The 22,862-nt window shown below is 48.7% G+C and overlaps 1 protein-coding gene across 2 annotated transcripts in view; it reads left to right on the top strand.

The window, feature by feature from the left end:
* The window catches only part of GRIK3 (glutamate ionotropic receptor kainate type subunit 3), a 133,411-nt gene that overhangs the window by 97,735 nt on the left and 12,814 nt on the right, over nucleotides 1–22,862 (top strand). For both annotated transcript variants that reach the window (XM_077189444.1, XM_077189445.1), the window contains exons 9-13: nucleotides 415–528; nucleotides 3,064–3,267; nucleotides 12,747–12,970; nucleotides 18,738–18,856; nucleotides 21,707–21,924. In XM_077189444.1, the coding sequence (XP_077045559.1) occupies nucleotides 415–528; nucleotides 3,064–3,267; nucleotides 12,747–12,970; nucleotides 18,738–18,856; nucleotides 21,707–21,924 (879 nt within the window). The remainder of the gene's footprint in view (nucleotides 1–414; nucleotides 529–3,063; nucleotides 3,268–12,746; nucleotides 12,971–18,737; nucleotides 18,857–21,706; nucleotides 21,925–22,862) is intronic.

Below are 22,862 nucleotides of genomic sequence, written 5' to 3'. Positions count from 1 at the left end.
ATTTTTCTTTTGTTGTGCTTTATCCTTGCCCAGATTTGACTCTTTAGTGTGGTTTGATTGTTGCTCTGTCCGGTGCCTTTGCAAATTGTTCATTCATTCATCCCCTAAATTCCAGCTCCCAGTCTCCATCCACTGCAGCAGCACAGGGACTGTGGAACATGTGTCACATATGGAACATATGTCACATATGGAACATGGACTGACCTGCAGCTGAAGGGTTAATTCATGGTAATTCCAGTTTTGCTGCTGTTTGCTGAAGAAGGAAGCAAACAAAAAAAAAAAAAAAAATTCTCTTTTCCAGGCCAGTAGGATGCTGGGAGCAAGTGAGGAATGCAAGGCAGGGATTAAGGAATGCAGTAGAGATTGAGGAATTGGAGATGGGGGGGTTCACTCTGTTGCTTTGCTTCCTCTCAGGTTGGAGCATGGAGCCCTTCAGATGGTTTGAACATCACAGAAATCTCCAAAGGACGAGGGCCCAACGTCACGGACTCGCTGAGCAACAGATCTCTGATTGTCACCACGGTGCTGGTAGGGCACTGCCAGCCTGCCACTGTCCCTCCCCACATCCCCAGGGATATCCCAGGGATCCCCAATGGCTCTGAAAGCTCACAGCACCCCAGTGCCTTTCAAAAGGATGGGACTCGATACAGCGTGGATTTGTATCATAAAAGGAACGGGACCAAGGTGCCCAGAGGGGAACAGAGACAGGGGACACCTGGTCTAGGGCAGAAGGGCTGGAACCAAAGGTCTTGTATCCCTCAGCAAGGGGTTAGCAGGGTGGGAGCTGAACGTAAGCCAAAGACAGATGCTGCAGCAGCTTTCCTTGCAAATCAGCCGCTCCTCCTAACGAACTTCCCATCCACCACATGACATTTTTTCCCATTAAACATTTCCAGGGCTGTGGAATTGTCTGGGTCCAGGCCATGGTTCCCACCACACCTCAAAGGCCATGGCATAATGCAAAATGATGGAGCCAGGAGGGGACTGTCAGCCATCTGCCTTTCACAGGCTTTTTTCAGGCAACATTTCCATCTCAAGCTCTGCAAGCACGTAGGAATTACATAAGGCATGGGGTGAGATCAGTTCCCATTAATTGTGCCACTCCATGGGCCTGCACACGTGCCACGGGGCTTCCACCATGGAACCAGGGCTGTCCTGGATCCCTGTGCCCAGGGGAGGAGGATGTGCTCAGACCTGAGTTCTGCAGTGATTGCGCTGCGTGTGCTGGAGTCTGGAACATAAAATAGAGCCCTGGATGTTATTTGCATTTGCAACACCCCTTTGTAGTTCTGCACTGCTGTAAATGACGAGAGAAGAGCCATAGGAGGAGCCTTTAAAAGAAAAAGCATGAAAGGCTATTTTTTCCCCTTTTGCTCATATTGCAGTGACTTGTTGGAAGAGAAATATTACCCCAGCAGCCAGTGCCGCTCTCCCCAAGCAATATGGGAACTGTGAAGTTATGAAATTGAGGGCACCTTCACTGAGAAATCGATTAGCAAACTGAGAGAGCTTGTGAATTGGATGTCTGGCTATTTTCAGTAATAAATTGTGAAATAGTCCGTGAATAAGTGGTTCACAGAGTTCAGAATTACCCCCTAGGAAATGTTTGAGACCTGGAGATACATTACTGAAGCGAGCGGCGTCCTAATGTTCAGTGCTTCGGCTGTTAAATATGTATGTAATCCCTGCAGCACTTCCCAAAATTAATAGTGCTTTATGGCTGCTCTGGAGCCATGGATTTATATCGAGATCCATAGATTCAGCTGATTCACAAACAAAGCACTAATTCCAGAGCAGAAAGCTGAGGAGGCGGCGGGGGAGCGCAGGATTGAGCCGAGCTGCGCGTGCCAAGCTAAACTCCATGGGCGTGATGTGATCAGCTGGGCCTTAGAACTCTGCAAATGGGGCTCTGTGTGCTGCCACGTCCCCTCCTGACCCTGCTGCTGGGGCAAAGGAGCACCCTCTGCCCCTCCGTGGGAGCACAGAGCCCCAGGGCAGAGCTGGAGGCTGGCAGGTGGGCAGAGACAAGCACCAGCAGCCTCCACAGCCCCACCTGAGCCCTCTCCTCAGAGCACCCCACCCCAAACCAGGCACTGTAACAGGGCTGTAATGAGTGCTCCAGACCTGCCCTCCCACCTCTTCACGCCCCCCCATGCCTGGGCAAAATCACAGGAGGCGTTTTCCAGCACAAAGCTCAGCCCTCCCTCACCCTCCCTCTCTGGCCACCCCACAGCAAGGACAGGAGCCCTGCAGACACCCCCAGTTTGAGCCAGGGACTGGCTGGAGGTACCTCACCTCCTCTTGCCTTGCAGCTCTTGCCTGCTGCCCACCACCTTTTCCATTTCCATCTGTCCTCCACACGTTTTATCCTCAGACTCCCCAGTGTTGCTCGTCCTCGGTGGCTGCCCAAGCCTGAGAGGCACCAAAGGATGCTGGAGTTCTCTGTGTGTCCGTTTCAACTCCACCTGCCAGCCCCTGCTCGAGGGGAGGGATCCACAGGTGCTTTAGCTCCTGTCCCCTGTGCTGGAGCTCTGCTGTGGCTCACACACCCCCAGCTCTCTCAGACAGCCAGAAGTGCAGCACACAGCACAAAGTTTCCCTGGCCAGAAGCAGGGCAGTGTCCATCAGGCAGTGCCAGCACAGAGTGAGCTCAGTGGGGAGGTTTTGGGGTGGCCCCAGCCATGCACAGCCCCCTCACCCTGAATTTCCCCCACCAGCCTGTGGTGAATGGCAGGTGCCGTGTGCAGGGCGCGGGGGTGAGTTTGTCCTCCCCCTCTTTTGCTGTTTCTAACACTTCATTTTCAGAGCATGAAATGGTTATTTTTCTCCCTGAAATCCTACCAAATGGAAAACAGTTGGCTGCTCAGAAGAGACAAAATTAAATTTTGTGGGGTAAACAAGGTTGCTAATTAGCTGATGCGCTGTGCAAAGTTAATTTATTCCCAACATGTCACAGTGCCAGCCCTGCCTGGAGAGCCGCTGCCTGGCGGCTCGGGCTGACCTGCAGAGGTGGCCTTGCCTCCAGCTGACCCTGAACTGGGAATTTTTGCTCTCCCTGTGCAGGAGGAGCCCTTTGTGATGTTCCGTAAATCTGACACGGCGCTGTTCGGCAACGACCGCTTTGAGGGCTACTGCATCGACCTCCTGAAGGAGCTGGCCATCATCCTGGGCTTCTCCTACGAGATCCGCCTGGTGGAGGACGGCAAATACGGGGCCCAGGATGAGAAGGGCCAGTGGAATGGCATGATCAAGGAGCTCATCGACCACGTGAGTGAGCCCCTGCGTGGCTGGGGAGGGTTGGCTGTGCCAGGCTGTGCCCACCACTGTAAGAGCCTGAATGAGAGATGCAGGACTGCTCTCCAAAATGCAGTTTGTTACAGCCAAGATGTTACAGCAGTCCAGGGTTGTGAGTGGCAGAGCCTGTGCCTACAGCTGTCAGCTCCAGCTGCAGGCAGGCCTGGAGACCCACATCCCTCATTCAGACTCTTACTAATGGTGCCTCACGTTGGGTGCCACTGTAAGAGCTGAAATGAGAGATGTGGGACTCCAGGCTGCTCTCCAAAATGCAGTTTAGTACATCCAAGACATTACAGCAATCCAGGGTTGTGAGTGACAGAGCTGTGCCCACAGCTGTCAGCTCCAGCTGCAGGCAGGCCTGGAGACCCTTTGGTTTAGGTTACAATGCATTATTTACTTTTCTTTTGGTTACAATGCATTCTATACTTTTCTTTGCTGGGCATCTTAATACAGTAGAACCAATCTATACCTGAACTTTTATCTATAGCCTATCATAACTACTGTAATTACCATACTTATGTCACTATTCTCCAATCACTAAAAGTTAGTACATTACAGTTTAAGCTAGAAGTTGTTTTTCAGTTTTTTTTGCAGTGGAAAATTCTGAGACTTTTTTTACTTGCAACATCTGTTGACTTGTTTGCCTGTGCTATCTTTCTGCTTGGTAAAAACATCTTCTTGTTTGGGATGGGTTTATCCTTTGCTCTAAGCCATAAAAACCCCCTCTAACTAACACACCCTTTGCCTCCTTGGTTTATCCAGTAAGACTGGCTCAGCAATTCTTTTCTTCTATATCAAAACTTGCTTTCATTTCTATTCCTTCATCAGATTCTACATTCAAAAATCTTTCTGCTAAGCACACATATCTGTGAGACTTTCTTGTCAAACTTTCATCCCTCCCAACGTCCCTGGGCTGGCTCTCTGGGGTGGGAAAGGTGAATTTCTCACTGTCCCAGAATACCCACAGCGAGCTCCTGACCCTGCTTGGCTCCTTGTCACACTGCTTGCCAGAATATCCCTGTGTCTGTCTCTTCCAAATATTAATTTGCAATTCCTGAAAAGGGCTGTTTTCCCAGCACAGAAATGGGCCTGGTGGCTCCAGGCCTGTCCCACAGTGGGACACAGGCTGGGTGTGTGGAGAGGGCAGAGGCTTCCCCTGGGTCCAGGGCACATGGGCTGTCCTGGGCTGGCAGCATGAGCTGCTCTCACCCCCAAGGACAAGCACAGGCAAGGGCACAGCGCCAATGCAGCCTGGGGAGTCCAGGCATGTCCCAGACACAGCCCAGCCCAGAGGAGACATCCAGACTGAGGGAGCACGTGTGCCCTGGACAGTTTCATTTTTTATTTTCCGTAAAAGCAACTTATTTACTAAAATCTCCTGGGACACAGAGCTCCCTCTGCCACACAGCAGCTGTGCTTCTCCTTCCATGGCCATTTCCAGGAGCCCTTTAAGCCCCAGGGAACCTGTTGGAGCAGCAGCTTTGCTCCCACAGCCGCCAAAGCGTCGCCACCTCTGAAACCGCCACTCGCGGCCAGAGCTTGCTCAGTTTGCTAATTAGATATCTTGCCTCCAGCACATCCTGTGATCCCAAGGGCCCAGTTATGGAGGTGAGGAAAGCTGGTGTTTTTATGAATATCTGATTCCCAGAGAAGGCCTCTGGAAGTAAAGCTAAGGACAAAAAGAATGCTGCTCCCTGCAGCACAGGCAGCAGTGCAGGCAGCGCAGAGAGCTCTCCTCCTGAGAATCCTTCTCAAGTGGGGCAGCCCTTGACCACCTCCAGGTCCTGGCTACATTCTGAACCCAGAGCCCAGGCAGCAAAGACACAAAAATAATCCCCTGCAGAGCTGTGATGTTCTTACCATTCATGGGAGAAGAATGAGTTTGCTGGGTGAGTCACTGTGGTGTGTGGAGAGTCAAGCACTGGCTGGGACTGATGAGTGGCTCAGGAGCTGGGCTGGGCTTCCAGATCTGCTCTCTCTGCCCTAAATGACATTGGACAAGTTGCTTCTGTGCCCTGCTTCCTCCATCTGTAAAATGCAGATGATCATGATTATGTCCCTTTATAGGGACAGAGTGATGCTTAATCAGTTTGTGACAAGCGCTGCAGCCCCGGGCTGGCCTGGCCCAGGGAGCAGGAGAGCAGCAAGGGCAGGCAAGGACAGCCCTGGGGAGCAGGACTCCATCTCATGGGGGAGCTCTGCAAACCTGCCTTGGTGCTTCTCCTTCTGGAAAACTCCGTGCAGCTCAAAGCACAGATTTTAGAGCCTCTTACACAACAGCCCCGCCGAGTTCGATGAGTGGCAGTGTCCCAGTGGAAGCTCTGCTGCTCCGAGTGATGTGAGTGACACAGATCAGAGCTGACACCGAGTGGCAGCTGTGCCCCTTGGCAGAGCCCCCCGGGACACGGCTCCTCTGCCTGGCCCTGCTGCTGGGAGCAGCCTCTGGAGCTCTCTCAGTGCTGGGAGCAGCCCCTGGAGCTCACTCACTGCTGAGAATGGGCTCTGGAGCTCTCTCAGTGCTGGGAGCAGCCTCTGGAGCTCATTCACTGCTGGGAGCAGCCTCTGGAGCTCATTCACTGCTGGGAGCAGCCTCTGGAGCTCTCTCAGTGCTGGGAGCAGCCTCTGGAGCTCTCTCATTGCTGAGAATGGGCTCTGGAGCTCTCCCACTGCTGGGAGCAGCCTCTGGAGCTCATTCACTGCTGGGAGCAGCCTCTGGAGCTCTCTCAGTGCTGGGAGCAGCCTCTGGAGCTCTCTCACTGCTGGGATTGAGCTCAGGAGCTCAATTGCCACTGGGAGCAGCCTCTGGAGCTCTCTCTGCACTGCAGGGCTCACAAGGAACAAACCCCTCCCAAGGGAACAGAAGCCAATCATTCAGGCCAAACCATGCCACTTCCAGTGTCCTGCAAGTCACCACAGGACTTTCAGGAGGCTTCAGCCATTCCCAAAGCTATGGTCAGCTACCTGAGATAGACAAGAAGGAGGTTTGAGGAGCAATCTCATTAAATAACCCAAAATTCGTGGTCAAACCTGCATTATAGCATTTCTTGGGTAACTATCTAAAAAAAAGCCAATCAACACACAGCAGCAGGAAAGGGCCAAACCTCCTCTTCTTGCATGCTGTGTTGTTAACTCTGAGATGCAGCTCTGTGCTCTGTCCTGCATGGCTGAGCTTGTGCCTGCAGGGACACTGCCCAGGCCCCACATGAAGCCATTAGCTCCTTTATCTGCATGCCATTGCTTTTTATAGCAGTGTTTATGTAAAGCCTTCAGAAGTGGAATTGCAGCCAGATGGGCCCTTCCTCAGCAGCATCTTCCCCTGGTGTGGGGAAAGGCACAACCCATGGGCACTGCAACAGGCCAGAGCGAGCTTATTTCACACCCAGGAGGAAAAGTGTTAGAGACAGCATTCAAAGCAAGTGGTGGTGATGAAAACAGGGCTGCCCACATCCAGAGTTTGATATCTGAGCTGCCTTTCCTCTGTGTTCAGCTGGTTTTCCTCTGTGTTCAGCCCTGAAAGCAGGGCTGCCCACATCCAGAGTTTGATATCTGAGCTGCCTTTCCTCTGTGTTCAGCTGGTTTTCCTCTGTGTTCAGCCCTGAAAGCAGGGCTGCCCACATCCAGAGTGTGATATCTGTGCTGGTGTTCCTCTGTGCCTCCTTCTCATAAACAAATTGGAATCATTCAGGTGGGAGCATAAAGCAGGCAGGATTTTGTGAGGTCCAAATAGCCAGGTCAGGATTGATTCAGGGCAGAAAGCCTTTGCATTGCTGAAGACCCACTTAGCCCCCTGGACTGCTGTGACACAGGTGGGCTGAGCTGGTGTGGGCTCCCTGAATGACCTGGGCAGAGCAGGGGGCGCTCCTGGGGTGAGGTGAGAGGCTAAAATGGTGATTATTGTTCCTGAGAGGGCCTGGGGGATGTGGAAGCAGCAGATTCTGAGTAGCAGGAAGCAGCAGATTCTGCATGCCAGGAATCAGCCAACTCAGCTGAGGCTGAAATTTGGAGAGGAGGAGATGGGCAAAGCAAGGGGCACCTGTCCCCTGGGCTGGAGATGGCATCAGAGGAGCTGGGCGAGGGTGGCCTTGGCAGGTGCATGACAGCAGTGTCTGGGGGACAAAGGTGCTGCCACCAAAGGGGTGAATGCCCAAAAGTTGGCACCCCAAGGGTGAATCACATGCTGGGACAGGTGTTTACACAGTGAGCACTCTGGGCTTGCTGCAGTCACGAATCCTCCCCCTCCTCTGCCTCTGATCCAGACGTGCCTGGCCACAGGCAGGGATGCCTCAGGCTATGATCCTTTGTAAAATCCCTGTGTTTCTAGTCTGGCCTTAAGCATAAACAGGAAAAGCAACAGCAATCAGAGCAGCCACAGCACGACCCTGTCTCTGACAGGTCCCCAGTAGCAGATCCAGAGACAACAGCCCCATGCAGCCTCATGCAACAGCCCTGCCCTGCTGCCTTTCATCTGCTGCTCGTCCTCAACACAAAAAGCCCCTGTTTTGAGGAGTTCAGTTCATTCCCTGGAGAAGTAACCTCAGCCTACTGCTTATTGTCACCCCTCTGGCCATTCCCGCAGAGGAGCCTTGATCAGAAGGGCCAAGAGAGCTGAACTCAGGTATTCAGGGAGGTCTGAGGAACCCAGGTGATGCAGAGAAGCTCCTGAGCCCTTTATTCATAGCAAACAGGGAGCCTGACAACTGCCAAACCTCCTCCTTTCAGCAACAGTGAACTGCTATTGATGTTTATTCATAGAAATTATTACTGATACAAGCAAAGCTCCACTGCACACCGTGGCCCATCCGTTCTGATTTATAAATTCCAGTTGTCTGGCAAAGCAATGCCTGCAAATCTTCCCTATTGTTTGTGGGCAGAATCCCATAAAACCAGCAGAATGAGTTGTTCTGGACATTTTGCACAAACTTGTTCACAAATAAAACTTGTCTTCTGCCACGACAGTGCACATCACATTGCCATTCAATCTGAAACTTCAGGTGGGAATAAAAGAGATGTGGCAAATACTGGGGTTTCTGATGGAAATCCCTGCCAATGGCAACTGTGGAGGACTTGTAATATCCATCCTTAGGGACTATTCCTGACAGCTGATTTAACAATTCCACAATAAGTGGGCATTTTCTGACAGTAAATTCTGGCAGAAATACAAGTGGCACCACACTGCCAGCTCCCCATTAACTCTCCTGCACTGGTGGATGTTTTACCTCACTTGTCATGAACTGGGGCTTCATTTGATGTCACTGGGACAAGGATAGGGAGAAAACAATTTAATTGGATGTGTCTTCCACCTTTTGTTTAGACAATGCAGGATCTCAGTGTTAGGGACAGGATGGTGTCACAGCCATCTTTTATGAAAAATCCTTTCCTTAGGAGTTTTCCTCCTGAGAAGCTGAGAGGCCTCAGGAACAAAATGTAACCAATGGTTATCTGCTGCTGTGGAATGCAACAGGGGGATCTGGGATTGGGCTCATGTGGTTGTTTCTCATTAATGGCCAATCACAGCCCAGCTGGCTCGGACAGAGAGCTGAGCCACAAACCTTTGTTATCATTCTTTCTTATTCTACTCTTAGCCAGCCTTCTGATTAAATCCTTTCTTCTATTCTTTTAGTATAGTTTTAATATAATATATATCATAAAATAATAAATCAAGAGACTTTCTGATACCTCAGGGTCATCTCAACCCCAGCAACCTGAGAATGGAGCAGGAGCAGGGCACAGCAACCAAGCAAGGAGAGCAGGGAGCAGAGACAGGGCCCAAGGCAGAAGCCCCAGTGCTGGCAGTGGCAAGAGACACCGAGGGATGACAGTGCCAGACCTGGGTAACAATTAAATCAGTAAAACACACACACACACACTATTTCTGTCTCTCAGGCAACGCACACATGATTAGTTTATGTAAATACCTAACGCAGATTGGCAAAATAAGCACAGAGGCAGCTTCTTTTCCTGAATAAATATTTATCTTGGTGCTTATGCTGTTGGTGGGCTCCTCCATGACCAGCCACTGCCTGCAGCTTGGCTCTGGCTGAGGGCAGGCACTGCAGGATCCCCACAGTGACCACGGCTGCACAAGAGCTGTCCTGACCCACAGGCCACATCTCCCTGATAAGTGAGAACTTGGAGATAAGAATTGGCATTTTCTGATGAAAACCAAATCTCCCTGCAGCAAATACGATCATCCCTGTGCTGAACACCCAGTGCTGAACTCACAGCTGTTCCAGCCAAGTGAAATGCTGGAACTGGGTGAATGAGGAGATCCAAACCCTTGGAGGTGTGTTAGAGAAGTGTCTGTGTTTGATGTGCCTTGGCAGAATTCATCTTTTTGGCCTCAATTCAGCAGAACACTTAAGAACAGGCACAAGACTTGGAAGACGTGTGAGCTCCAGTAAAACAGAGGTGTAGGCTTAAGTGGTTTTGCTGGACAAGGGTCTCTAAGCCACTGGCACTTGCTCTAATTCCTCATCTTTAATAAAACCCACCTGACTGTGCAACAGCACAAGAGCCAGGGCTGAGTAAGGGAAGCAGCCAGAGTCTGGTAATTGACTGCCCAGTTTGGAATGTCAGAGCACGACAAATCAAAGCTTCACCCTTGGTGGGTTTGATTTAGATCCTCTCTGTCAGCAAAGCCTTAATTAGAGGCCACCTTCAGAAAAATCTGCATTGATAAAAAGGATGTGGAAGTGCAGCCCTGTGCTGCCTCTAATTGCTCAGAACATACCCCAGCCCAGGCTCCAGAACCCCTGCTCTGTCCTGCCTGAATGTGACATTCCCTGCAAGGACACAGGGCTGGGAGCACATCACAGGAGCTGCTGGAGCCACACAGTAAAATTTTATTTCTGTGCTAAAAGCAGTTGGATCCCTGGGCATCCATGCAGAGCTCTCTCTCTTCATTTTCCGTGGCAAAGCACAAACTCCAGGCTGTTCTTTAGCTCACTGTATTGTTCTGACAAATTTGGCTGAGGATCCCTCAGCCTGGCCATTGCCAGTGAGCTCTGACCACAGAACATTTGCTGCCTCCTTCAGAAAAAACCCATAGCCAAATCCTTCAACATCTTCCTTGCCTTTCCCTGGTGAGTCAGGACACCCACACAGAAGTGATGGAGGAGGGAAAATGCTGCATTTCTTTTGCCATTTCTGCCTTGTGACTGTGTGGAGCACTAAGCCAAAATTTCCAGGTGTGCTGTGAGGTGGTGGGAGCAGCCAAGCTCCAAAGCTGCCAGGATGGTCCCTAGGGTGCAGAACATCCCCAGCTCAGGCTGGGCAGCCACCAGTGCCACCTCCAACCCCCTTCAGCTTCTGCCCATGTCACCACAACTGGCACAATGGGCTCGGTGGGAAAACATTGTCCCCATTTTCCACAGGTTTTGACAAATGCCAGTGACTGAAATGAGCTCTGATGTAAAAATGAATTTCCATCTGGAAAGTGAGAAGGAAAGGAAACCAGGGAGCAGCTGGAGAGCCATGTTAGAACAAAACCACATCATTTTTACCCTTGTTACATAATTCCTGAAGGCCTCTGTTCAGGAGCTCTAAGGCTGCACTCTTTGGAGGGGGTCCCTTACACACACACACACTTGTAAATGGAAAAAAAGCTCATTTAGAGACTCTTCCTTCAGTAGAAGACCTAGATTCCTCTATTTATAAATATTGCACTGACTTGATCACAGATTGGCAAGGTCAAATGAAACCTTTAGCACAATGGCCAGGGATCTGCTCTCGTTCCTCCAGTTCCTGCTGAAGCAAAGTATGTTCCAGCCAGTATTGATTTAAAGTCCATGAATAATGACAAATCTACTGTATCTCAAGGTAATTATCACTCATGGGTAATTTAGAATTTTAATTTTCAGAACCAGATGTTAAATAAATCTTGCCCGGGCTCCTGGCATGGGGAGGAGGTTCTGCTCAACTTCAGAGCTGTAATTTATGTGTCTGTGTTTCCTTGGAAGTTCACAATCCCAAAGAATGATTTGCAAAGCTCAGGCAAGGAGGGTGATATTGAGGAAACCTTGGATGTGTTTACTTGTGGCTTTTAAGAACCTGGATGAATGTTTAGTGAGAGGAATGGATGCAGCTCTTAACCAACAGAAAGAGGGTGAATGTGGCTGCTCGTTGAATTAACACAGAAATTAGTAAATAATTAGAAATAATGGAAACAAGCACACTTCGTACAAGCTGTCAGGATTAGGAATATGCTCAGCTGAAATTCTCCATGGAGCTCAGAGCACTCCAGCAGGATGGGCTGAGGAGTCCTTCATCAAACAGAGTTTGCTCAGAGGGTCTCACCTGCACACCTCCCTCCCACCCACAGGCACTGAGCATTCCTGCCTGAGTCTGAGCCCCTCAGGCTGCACCATGAAATGACTGAGGAAAAAGAAATTGAACCTTTTAGCTCAGGCTGCCACAGCATGGCTCCCTGCAGCTCCATCCACACCCTCCTCTCCTCTTGCATCAGTGTGAAAGGCAGAGCAACAACAAATGAAAGGAAGGACAACAACGACAGCAACAAACCACTGCTGCCAACAGCAGGCTCTGCACGCAGCCTACTTGCTGGTGTAGAGTCTTGTGGCAAGGAGCAAGCAAGACAAGGGCCACTGACACTTTAGAACTCTGCAAAATCTGATTTTTCTGACCGTTTCAGGAGAGTTCATCACATTGGGGCAGAAGCTGGTGAGGCTGTAATGCCTCCATTTGGTTGTGCTGTATTTTACAGTGAATATTGTACCCCCAACATCTGTACTCCACAGCAAACACTGTACCCACATCTGTATTTCACAGAAAACACTGTTACCCCAACATCTGTTCTTCACAGCAAATACTGAACCCCAACATCTGTATTTCACAGCACTGTACCCACAACATCTGTATTTCACAGCAAACACTGAACCCCAACATCTGTATTTCACAGAAAACACTCTACCTCCAACATCTGTATTTTACAGTGAACACTGTTACCCCAACATCTGTACTTCACAGCAAACACTCTACCCCCAACATCTGTATTTTACAGTGAACACTGTTACCCCAACATCTGTATTTCACTGCAAACACTGTATCCCAACATCTGTATTTCACAGCACTGTGCCCCAACATCTGTACTTCACAGCAAACACTGTACCCCAACATCTGTACTTCACAGCAAACACTCTACCCCCAACATCTGTTCTTCACAGCAAATACTGAACCCCAACATCTGTACTTCACAGCAAACACTCTACCCCCAACATCTGTTCTTCACAGCAAACACTGTACCCCAACATCTGTACTTCACACCAAATGTGTACCACACGTGCAACAGCAGGGGGAAAGCCCAGGGCTGCACTCTGGGGGTCCTTGGCCCGTTTCTGCCGTGTGAGAGCTGTGGTGTCTCCAAGGGGATGGAAACACCTTGGTTTGTGACTCCTCCTTTCTCCCTGCCTGTGTTCCTCCCCTCTCTGCAGAAAGCTGACCTGGCTGTGGCTCCTCTGACCATCACTCACGTCCGGGAGAAAGCCATTGACTTCTCCAAGCCCTTCATGACCCTGGGCGTCAGCATCCTCTACAGGAAGCCCAACGGGACCAACCCCAGCGTGTTCTCCTTCCTCAACCCTCTCTCTCCTGACATCTGGATGTACATCCTGCTGGCCTACCTGGGGGTCAGCTGTGTGCTCTTTGTCATAGCCAGGTAAGGGGTCCCTGCTGGCAGCTGCAGCATCAAGCCCTTGTCACCCCTGAGATCCCCCCCTGGTCCATCCCCATGGGGCTGGATGGTTTCACTTTCACACTCTCACGGCATGGAAGAATTGTAAGATTTCAGGAGTTTTGCAGCCTTTCTGTCAGCACCTCCTGGTGTATGAAGAGATGTATTTCTGTGTCATTGTCCGTTCATGCTCTCTGCTCACACCTTTCCCAGCCTCTGCTGGGACCTGAGCTCCCATCTGCCCCACCATTTCCCACTTCTGTCTCTGTAAAGCTCACACAAACCCTTCCCTATATCAAAAGAATGGAGATGCCTTTGCTACGGATCAGACATTGTGTCTGTTGACAAAATTAATATGCATTTAATTAGCATGTTTAAATCCTCTATGTTTAAATGCAGAATTTGCATACATTTGCATGTCTTGTTAATTCCACAGGGCCTTTGATGAGACACAGTCCAGGGCTGCTCTCAATCCATGATCCCACCTTTTCAAATCAAAACAAAGCACTTTCCCCCTCCTGCAGGCAGGTGCCCTCCATGACCACACACAGCCCTCAATGGAATATTTTGCATAAACACCTCATCCAGGAAACATTCCTCAGCCCACTCTGCAGTTTGATGCTCATTTCTCATTATTTCCAGTTGAATTTATAGCAGTGGGGACTTCAGAACCCTCCCTGTTTTGGTCTCAAGGCCTGCTGTGCTGCACCTCCCTGGGAGCATCCATCAGGAGCATTCCCCCCTCATCCACTGGCATTAGGAGTCAAAGGAGAAATCAGATACAGAGCTGGAGCAAACAGACTCCATTAACCCTGATGGTACAGCAAATCTACAATTTTCATCATCCCTCAGTCCAGGGGGGCATTTAGAGCAGATTTCCTGCATTCACTCTGTCATATCCAAATTACACAGAGCAGCAGAGTGAGCTGGGCACGAGTGCTGTGAGCACCTGCAGTGCTCACATTAGGAGCTTGTTTATTCCAGCTCATAATGGCCAGATCCAGCCCCCATTGTCCAGACCCCACTTCCAAAGCATGTTAAACATGCATGGTGAGGCAGGTACATCCTCTGGTTCCTCCTCTGCACGGGGACAGAGCTGGACATTTGTTTTCTGTCTCTGTTGTATCAGGGACAGCTGAATGAAGCAACACAGACTCCAAGGTCTCCTCAGAAGTGAAGTTTATTAAATATCACATTCTTTTATGGACTGTTCCAAGAAAGCTGGACCTGATTGGTCCTCAATCAACACCCCTCACCTCACTGGCTAATGAGGAGCACCCTTCTTGTACACATCTTACAAGTAAACAACAAGTTCAAAACACCAGCTGCAAAGATTAAAGATTATTTTAATTCTTTCTCTGAGCTTTCTCAAAGCTCCCTCAGAACAATGCCTGGGAGAGTTTATCTGACTTTCTCCCTGACCAGACTGTCAGCATCCAGTTTTCCTCTCAGAGGATATGGAGGGCCCTCCCTGATGCAGATCCTGCAATCACCCTCCTGCCTTGTCCTTGCCTTCCCTCCCCACCCAACCTGTCAGGGGTAACCTGGTGCTCTCAGCAGCACAGGACTCTCCTCTGGGCATGTGCACCCAAGGTAACCATGAGAAGGAAAATCCTCTGGTGGCTGACAGACAGCCCTTGTCTGTCTGTCCCTCTCATCCAGGCAGGGCACAGCTGAGTGGGTTTCGATGGCACAACCTGCTCTTGTGGCCTGCAGGGACAATCCAAATCCAATTTTACATTTTGGAGCTTATGTTTCCCAGCTCATAATGACCAAATCCAGCCCAAATTGTCCAGATCCCAGTTTCAATGCATGTTAAATGTGCAAATTGCATCTGCATGGGAAATGCTGCAGAAAGGCTGAAGGAAATGCTGGGGCAGGCCCTGATGTGAAGCCCCTCAGTCACCACATTGCACAAACAGGGATGTCTGTCCAAGCATGGCAGCATTGCCTGGCTTTTGGCTGATGTTGAGGGATGAAAACCTGAAGAACTGTGGCTTTGTCTCAGGTTTTATTCTGATATGAACCTCAGCACCTCACTCCATCACATCAATTATGATGTTGTAGAACAATTTTTCCCTATCAGGCTATTTTTTTTTGGACTAAATTCAACACATAAAATATTGCAATTACAGTTCCTTTTTCACATTTTGCTCCTGACATTTCTTCTGTCATCCTATTTTTCAAATAACACCAAGTATTCGGGGTAATTAAAATTCTGCTGGAATGGTCTTTTTAACACATAGAGATGGAAGGCAAGAGATTTCACAGGGAAAATATTTATTGCATTCTGAAGTAATGGAAACAATATCTGCTTTTGACCCCAGCAAGGCCTCTGAAATCCAATTCTCAGCAGAAAACCACAATCAAAATAGAAAAGCCTTAATTCAGAAACATGACTCTTCTGAACTAGGCACCAGAGCCCTCTGCTCATGCCATAACCATAGGTCAATGCCACTTAAAACAGACTCAGGAACTATTTAGAGGCAGGCAAAGGATGCATTTGGTTCATCTGTCATTTTAATCAGCCTTTCTTCACTATTGATGGAGCTCCCGGCCCCCAGGGAGCCACCAACACTGGCTGGCCTCACAGCTCCCTGGGCTGCTGTGTCTGGAGCTTCTGGTGCCAGTCCTTGGGCTCAAACAGCCTCCAAATTACACCAAACCCCTTTGGCTGCGTGGCAGGGTGGGTGGCAGGGTGGATTTAATCTTCATTCTAATTGCAGCAAGATCTGGTGTGGCATTCACATTCTCTGAAAAAATCCTTTCACCCTTTTTCTCCTGGGAAGCTGAGAAACCTCGGAGAAAAGGAAACCAATTCTGATCTCATTTGCTTCTCCTGTGTTTTGCTGCTTTGGAATGTGTTTGGGGATTGTTTACCCACAGGTGATTGTTTCATTGCATTCTGCTGGGAGTTGTTTTCTCTCTTTGGCCAATCAGGGCCAAGCTGTGTTGGGACTCTGGAAAGAGTCAGGAGTTTTCATTATCATCTTTTTAACATTCAGTAAGTATCCCTTCTGTATTTTTTAGTATAGTTTAGTACAGTATTCTCTAATATAATATAGTATTATAAAGTAATAAATTAGCCTTCTGGAGTCAAAAACTAAAATTAGCTCTTCATGGAGTCAGATGCATCATTCCTGCCTTCATCAGGACATTCCCTGCAAATACAATGGAAGTAGTCCATTGAAAATTTCTCTGGAGACACAATTTAGACCCAAAAGTATTTTCTGTTAGATCTTTCAAATTTCTTCCAAATGCTTCAACTTCCCGCCCAAAGAGCTGAAAGAGGCAGGAGAATGATGCTAGGTTTTGATGAAATATTTCTCAGAGCCCAGAGTGCATGTGAGGATGAGGGAAGCCAGCCACAGAGGATCCTGAATTCCCCAATTGATTTGAGCTCTGGGGTCAATGAGCTCCTCTCCCTCCTTCCTTCGTTACCTCTTGCTTCCACTAATGGTTTCTCTGCTCTGGAGGCTGTGGCTGCTTTGCAGATTTCTGAATATTTCTCTGTCATTTGAGCTGCACTGGTAGGTTTTTGCTCAGACCTTGAAGTTCTCCAGCGTGTCATCTTGCCAGGCTCATTGATCTCACCCATTCCCTTTCTTTTTTTCATAGTCTTTCATTGGCAGCCCAAGAAAGTTTTAATCTAATTCCTGAACTCTGGCTTTATCTGACAGAAAGGACCAAGACACCATCCTTTATCCACCTCTGGTGTGAATCTATAGCAAGTTCCAAGGAATAAGCAGCGTGTAAAGCCAGGTCTGAGTTCAGCCTGGTTCTTGTTTCCTTGCTGATTTCCTCTGATTTAGAGAGCAGAGGAGGGTGAGCAGCAAGGAGAGCCCAACCTGGATGAACAAGCAGCAATGCCAGGGTGCAGCCTGAGCAGGACCTGGGCTTCCACATGCCAAACCCAGCACAGGGAACAGTCCCTGCTGCAGGAAGGTGAGATAAACCAGGAGGAAAGGAGAGCTCATTGCACTGTAACTTGAAGGTGGGAGACAGAAGCAAAAAGTGGCACGGCTGTGCCCCTCCAGGGTAACCTTCTCTAAAGCCACAGGAGCTGTGGGCTGTGCCCTGTCCATCCTCAGGGATGGTTTTCCCCCAGTCCCCTCCTATTCCTGGCACTGCCAGGACCACAGCTCGGCACTCCCACGTGCCCAGGGCAGGTTTCAGTGCCAGGAGGTTCCCGGCAGGGATCTGGGGCCCTTCTCCAAACAAATCCAGCTGTCTGAGCCAGGCCACCCTGGAATGGAGCCACAAACCCTCTCCTTGGGTGGTGGCACATCTGGTGGGGAATTACAGAGGGAAGCATCTCCTGATAGAGGCTGTGGGCTGGGCTTTGAGAAGGGGCTGTTGTGAATCTCCAGGGATTCCAGAAGGAAGCAGAGATGATAATTAATGCCTGGTTCAAAAGCAATTATACCAATTATGTTTTTAATTTAATCTCTGCAAAATTTGGGACTCTCAGAAAATGTAAATAAACAGCTCTAAAAATATTAACATCTCTCCTGTTTAGCATCCTCCCCAGATCCTGGCTAAATGAGCTCATTCCCAGCAGTGCTTGCCTGCCAATCTTGGGCAGAATTTGCAGAGATGTTCCTTGGAAATTCCCTCAGTCTTGCTCAAGAACTGCAGGGCTATCCATGGAAATTCATCCCCACAGGGATTAAGTTTGTCCACAGCAAACTGCCACCACATCCCAGTGTTCTGCCAGTGCCCTGACTGGGCCAAACTCCTGCTTGTCAGGATGATGGAAGGTTCTGCTTCTCAGTGACCTAAATCCCACCCTGATTCCCATGTGCATTGGTGGGAGAATCTCCTAAAATACCAAATTTGTCCCTGCTAATACTGCAGAATGACCAAGGCTCCTCCTTAGTCAACCAAAAATGCCATTTTTTCCCACATTTTTGAACTGGTACATACAAGAGGTTATGTGTCTGGACCCCATCCCATCCCATCCCATCCCATCCCATCCCATCCCATCCCATCCCATCCCATCCCATCCCATCCCACCATCACATGCTCTGGGTGCTGTTGTAGGACACAGTAGTGAAAAGATGATCCAAAGTGACCAAAGGCTCTGGGGAAGCCATCTGAGACACCTCAGGAGGACTTGGATTCCCAGGTCTCTGCTCTCCAGAATGCAGGACACAGATTTACAGCTGTTGGGTGGCTTGGGCTGAATTTGCCTTTTTCTCCATAAAGCACCAGAGGGTCAGCAGCCCCTGCACAGCAGCACCAGAGGCACTGAGACTCTTTTTTTTCCAGTTCTTTTAGGGTCTTGTCCTGCCACATCCCAACTAAGTGATGCCTCAAGATTGTAGCCTTTATATTTTTCAAATCCTGTGCTGCCTTAGTGCATAGCTCCACATAGAAGTGTTGGTTAACTATCTTCACACTTTGGTCAGACAAAACAATCACTTTAGGCCTGAGACCCAAGGACACCCTACTGCCTCAGGCCCTGAAAAGTATAAACAGTGAAATGTGGGGAGCAAACTGGGGGTAATTGACTTCATTACCTGAAGCTGTAATTAAGGATTAACCCCTGATATGCAAATGGACCAAACTCATAACTGTATGAAAAACTCGTGACCATTTTGGGTGTAGCCTCGGAAGGCTTTGGCTGGCCAGGGTGTATCTATTGAAGGCTTTTAATAAATCCCCACTTTATTCTCTTAATCCTGGCTAGTCTCTGTCCTAGGAGCCCCTCAAGGCATCATCAGGAGCTCTGTTTCCCTGTGTGCTGCAGGTTCAGCCCATATGAGTGGTATGATGCCCACCCCTGTAACCCGGGCTCAGACATCGTGGAGAACAACTTCACCCTCCTGAACAGCTTCTGGTTTGGGATGGGAGCGCTGATGCAGCAAGGTAAGGGCCACCCCCCTGCTCTCAGGGCTTTTTAAATTCAAAATTTGGTTTGGATGCAACCTCCCAGCACCTCCTGGCCCCTGCAGCTCCGAGGAGGAGCACTGCCTTCATCTCCCTCAGCTGCTTCATTCCCCCACATCCCACGGGCTCTGCAAATTCCTATTTCTGTTCATTCCAACCATTTCTTCCCGAACTGGTTGAGGGGAGGGGCCATGTGGGTTTGCTTTCTGGAGGGGCCCCCCTTTGGAGATTCTCTCCCAAATTTGCCCTAAACCAGGACAAAATTTGGCGCCCAATGTGTGCCACTAGAAAAGGGTGAGGCTCCAGAACACCTACAGTGTATTGATGATATCATTGTGTGGGGGAACACAGCTGTGGAAGCGTTGTTCCATTTCAGGATCTCAGACCTGGCTCTCTCTCTGCTCTAAATCAACTTTTCCAGCAGAGAGGGTGCCTTGCCCTCTGCTCCATCCCCATTTTTCCCCTCCCCTGGTCACTCTGAGCAGTGTGAGATGCCCTGAAGCTCCCCCAGCCTGGAGGAGCTGCCCCGGAGCCTGTGCCCAGCAGCCCCTCAGGAGAGCTGCCAGAGCCACCAGGGTCACAGGGACCCCAGAAATGGGACAGGGATGGGATTACACCCCTGTGTGTGTGAATGGAATAGAGAGATGCAACGAACAGAATAAATCTGTTCAGAAGGCAGCAGGGAGCAGCTCTGAATAAGGAACGAAATTCAGCTGCGATCTAATTGCAGAAAATCCAGGAATAGAAATAAGTGGAAAATGTCAAACATTTGTCACACTTTAATTTACCATGTATCAGTGGTTACATCCAGAGAGCAAAAGAAGCACACCCTTGGCTCAGTGGCAGGCACAGAGCTGCTCTGAGCTCCACTGCTGCCTGTAATAGAGATTCCTCCTGGATCTCAGCTGCCCTCGTGGACAGTGACAGTTCCCAGCAAGGCGGTTTAGCAGCATGAATCATCCCTCTTATCAGATGCTGATAAATGAAAAGAGCTATATTCTTTTTAACTCAATTCTGCATCTGAGAAGAAAAATATTTCAAAGCCAGACTGATGTCACAGCATCCAATGCATCAAAGGGCCGGAGATGGAAGAGGGAAGAAGAAGGATCTTGAGGAGAACCAAAGCACCCTCAATATCCAGGACTCCTCCTCTTCCTGGTGTCTCCTTGCTGCACTCTGAAGGGAGGAAAACTACACCCCATGCTCTGCTTTGATGCCACGCTGCCTAAAATTGCTTTGCAAAGCCCAATCTTTGTTGCACTTTCCAGGCTGATAAATCCTCTGAGCACAGCTGTTTCAAACCCAAAGCTCTTGCCTGGCTTTAAAAGGTGTTTTGGGTGATTACAAAAATAGCACAACCCATTTAGCCCTTCATGTCTGCTCAATAAAAGTCATTCCAGACCCACTACACCTTTTATGCTGTAACATCTCCTGCTTCCCCATTTCTGACTGGCATTCAAAGCCCTGGACCCTGATAGTGCCTTTCTCTTGGTGTTTGATTTTTTTTAAAACCTTGTGTATTTGAACACACTCCCCAGAGTGAGTCTTTTGAAAATAATCTGTATAAAAGCAAAGCCCTTTTTAAATGGCAGAACAAAACACTCATAAAAGTTCATAAATAGCTTGCTATTTAAATCTCATAAAAGCAGCCCAGTTAATTACTTCAGTTTGGATGTTTCCTGTAAATTGGGCACTGTACCCAAGGTCAGTAATCAAGGAAGAGGGTTTTTCTGCAAATGCTACAAAAACCCCACTGATGTCCTCGCATTCAAGATATCTGGATAATTTGCCTTAAAACCAGTTGGCTTTAATTGCGTGGCTGTAACTGTTTTGACAGTGAAATCTGATCTCATATATATATATATATATATATATATATATATATTTATGTACATAAAATGTTCGTATGGATACAAAAACTGGGGTTTTTCCCTCTATTTCCTCTGCCCTCCTTCCCCTGTCCCAGGCTCAGAGCTGATGCCCAAAGCCCTGTCTACTGATGTCCTCCATGCTGGATAATCTGCCTCTAAACCAGTTGGCTTTAATTGTGTGGCTGTAACAGTTTTGACAGCGAAACCTGATCAAATAGAAATAGAAATAGAAATATAAAATGTACACATAGATACATTAGATGGGTTTTTTCCCTCTATTTCCTCTGCCCTCCTTCCTCTGTCCCAAGCTCAGAGCTGATGCCCAAAGCCCTGTCTGCTTATGTCCTTGCATGCAAAATGTCTGGATAATTTGCCTCAAAACCAGTTGGCTTTAATTGCGTGGCTGTAACTGTTTTGACAGTGAAATCTGATCTCATATATATATATTTATGTACATAAAATGTACATATGGATATAAAAACTGGGGTTTTTCCCTCTATTTCCTCTGCCCTCCTTCCCCTGTCCCAGGCTCAGAGCCGATGCCCAAAGCCCTGTCTACTGATGTCCTCCATGCTGGATAATCTGCCTCTAAACCAGTTGGCTTTAATTGTGTGGCTGTAACAGTTTTGACAGCGAAACCTGATCAAATAGAAATAGAAATAGAAATATAAAATGTACACATAGATACATTAGATGGGTTTTTTCCCTCTATTTCCTCTGCCCTCCTTCCTCTGTCCCAAGCTCAGAGCTGATGCCCAAAGCCCTGTCTGCTTATGTCCTTGCATGCAAAATGTCTGGATAATTTGCCTCAAAACCAGTTGGCTTTAATTGCATGGCTGTAACAGTTCTGACAGTGAAACCTGACCATATATATATATGTATATAAAATGTACGTATGGATACAAAGAATTGGTTTTTCCCTCTATTTCCTCTGGCCTCCTTCCCCTGTCCCCCCCAGGCTCGGAGCTGATGCCCAAAGCCCTGTCTACACGGATCATTGGTGGCATATGGTGGTTCTTCACCCTCATTATCATCTCGTCCTACACGGCCAACCTCGCAGCCTTCCTGACCGTGGAGAGGATGGAGTCCCCCATCGACTCGGCAGATGACTTGGCAAAGCAGACAAAAATAGAGTATGGAGCAGTGAAGGATGGAGCTACCATGACCTTCTTCAAGGTGAGACCGGGCAGAGGCTTTCTGCCTTCCAGGCAGAGATGCCAACGGGAGCCAGGACAAAGATCCAAAGACAGAAAATCCTCCCAAGCCGCCCCTGCTGCTCCTTCTTGCAGCTTCTCGCAGTCTCACATCTTGCCCAGACTGAGACTGTCACTCACCTGAGTCCCACCAAGGCTAAATCCCCCTCGCTGTTGTTAACTGAAGTCACAGGTACAAAATTAAACTGATTTTACACTTTTGCAGGCTCTACCCATTATTGGCTCGGACACCCTAAAATGTAGCATGTGCCAAAGTGCAGCCTGTATTAAAGCCCTGCAGAAACATCTTACATTCCTTAAAGCATCATCCCAATTTCCACATCTGACCCATGGAGCCCCCAGGCTGACCCAGCCAGCCTTCAGGGACAGAGGAGAGCCCAAATGAAACCCACAGCTGGACAGATGTGCCCTCCCTGACCTGTATTTTTTACAGCTGAAATATCTTTCTTGTCCTTCAGGTATTCATATCAATGTAATCCAGTTTTATTAACCTCTGAGATCCAGGGCAAGGTAACACTACCAGTGCATCACAATCCAATTGCATTAATTTCGTCTATTTAAAGCATAATTAAATTCAGAAGTCAGTCAGATTCCACCACAGCCTCAAAAATAGAAAGAAACTGAGAGATGTAAAATGACCTTTAAAACCACTGCTGGCCTGTAAAAACCCAGTTTGAAAAGAGAGAGAATAAAAGGATAGAAATGAAGGATGATTAAGGAATTATCACCTTGGCAAGGAAAGAGGCCCAAAGGAAGATCCCAGGCTTTGGCTCAGCAATGGGAGCTGGCTCCCCCTCACCTCTGGCTCCTTCCCCCTCCACCACCCTCATGCAGAAGGAAATCCATGTGACTAGCACAGTTCAGGCTTTACCAAGCAGTTTGTGCCTGGTGCTGCAAGAT

The sequence above is a fragment of the Agelaius phoeniceus genome, chromosome 22, assembly GCF_051311805.1.
Source record: "Agelaius phoeniceus isolate bAgePho1 chromosome 22, bAgePho1.hap1, whole genome shotgun sequence".
NCBI lineage: Eukaryota > Metazoa > Chordata > Aves > Passeriformes > Icteridae > Agelaius > Agelaius phoeniceus.
The sequence above is the reverse complement of the archived record's forward strand: the minus strand, read 5'-3'. Positions and strand labels throughout refer to the sequence as shown.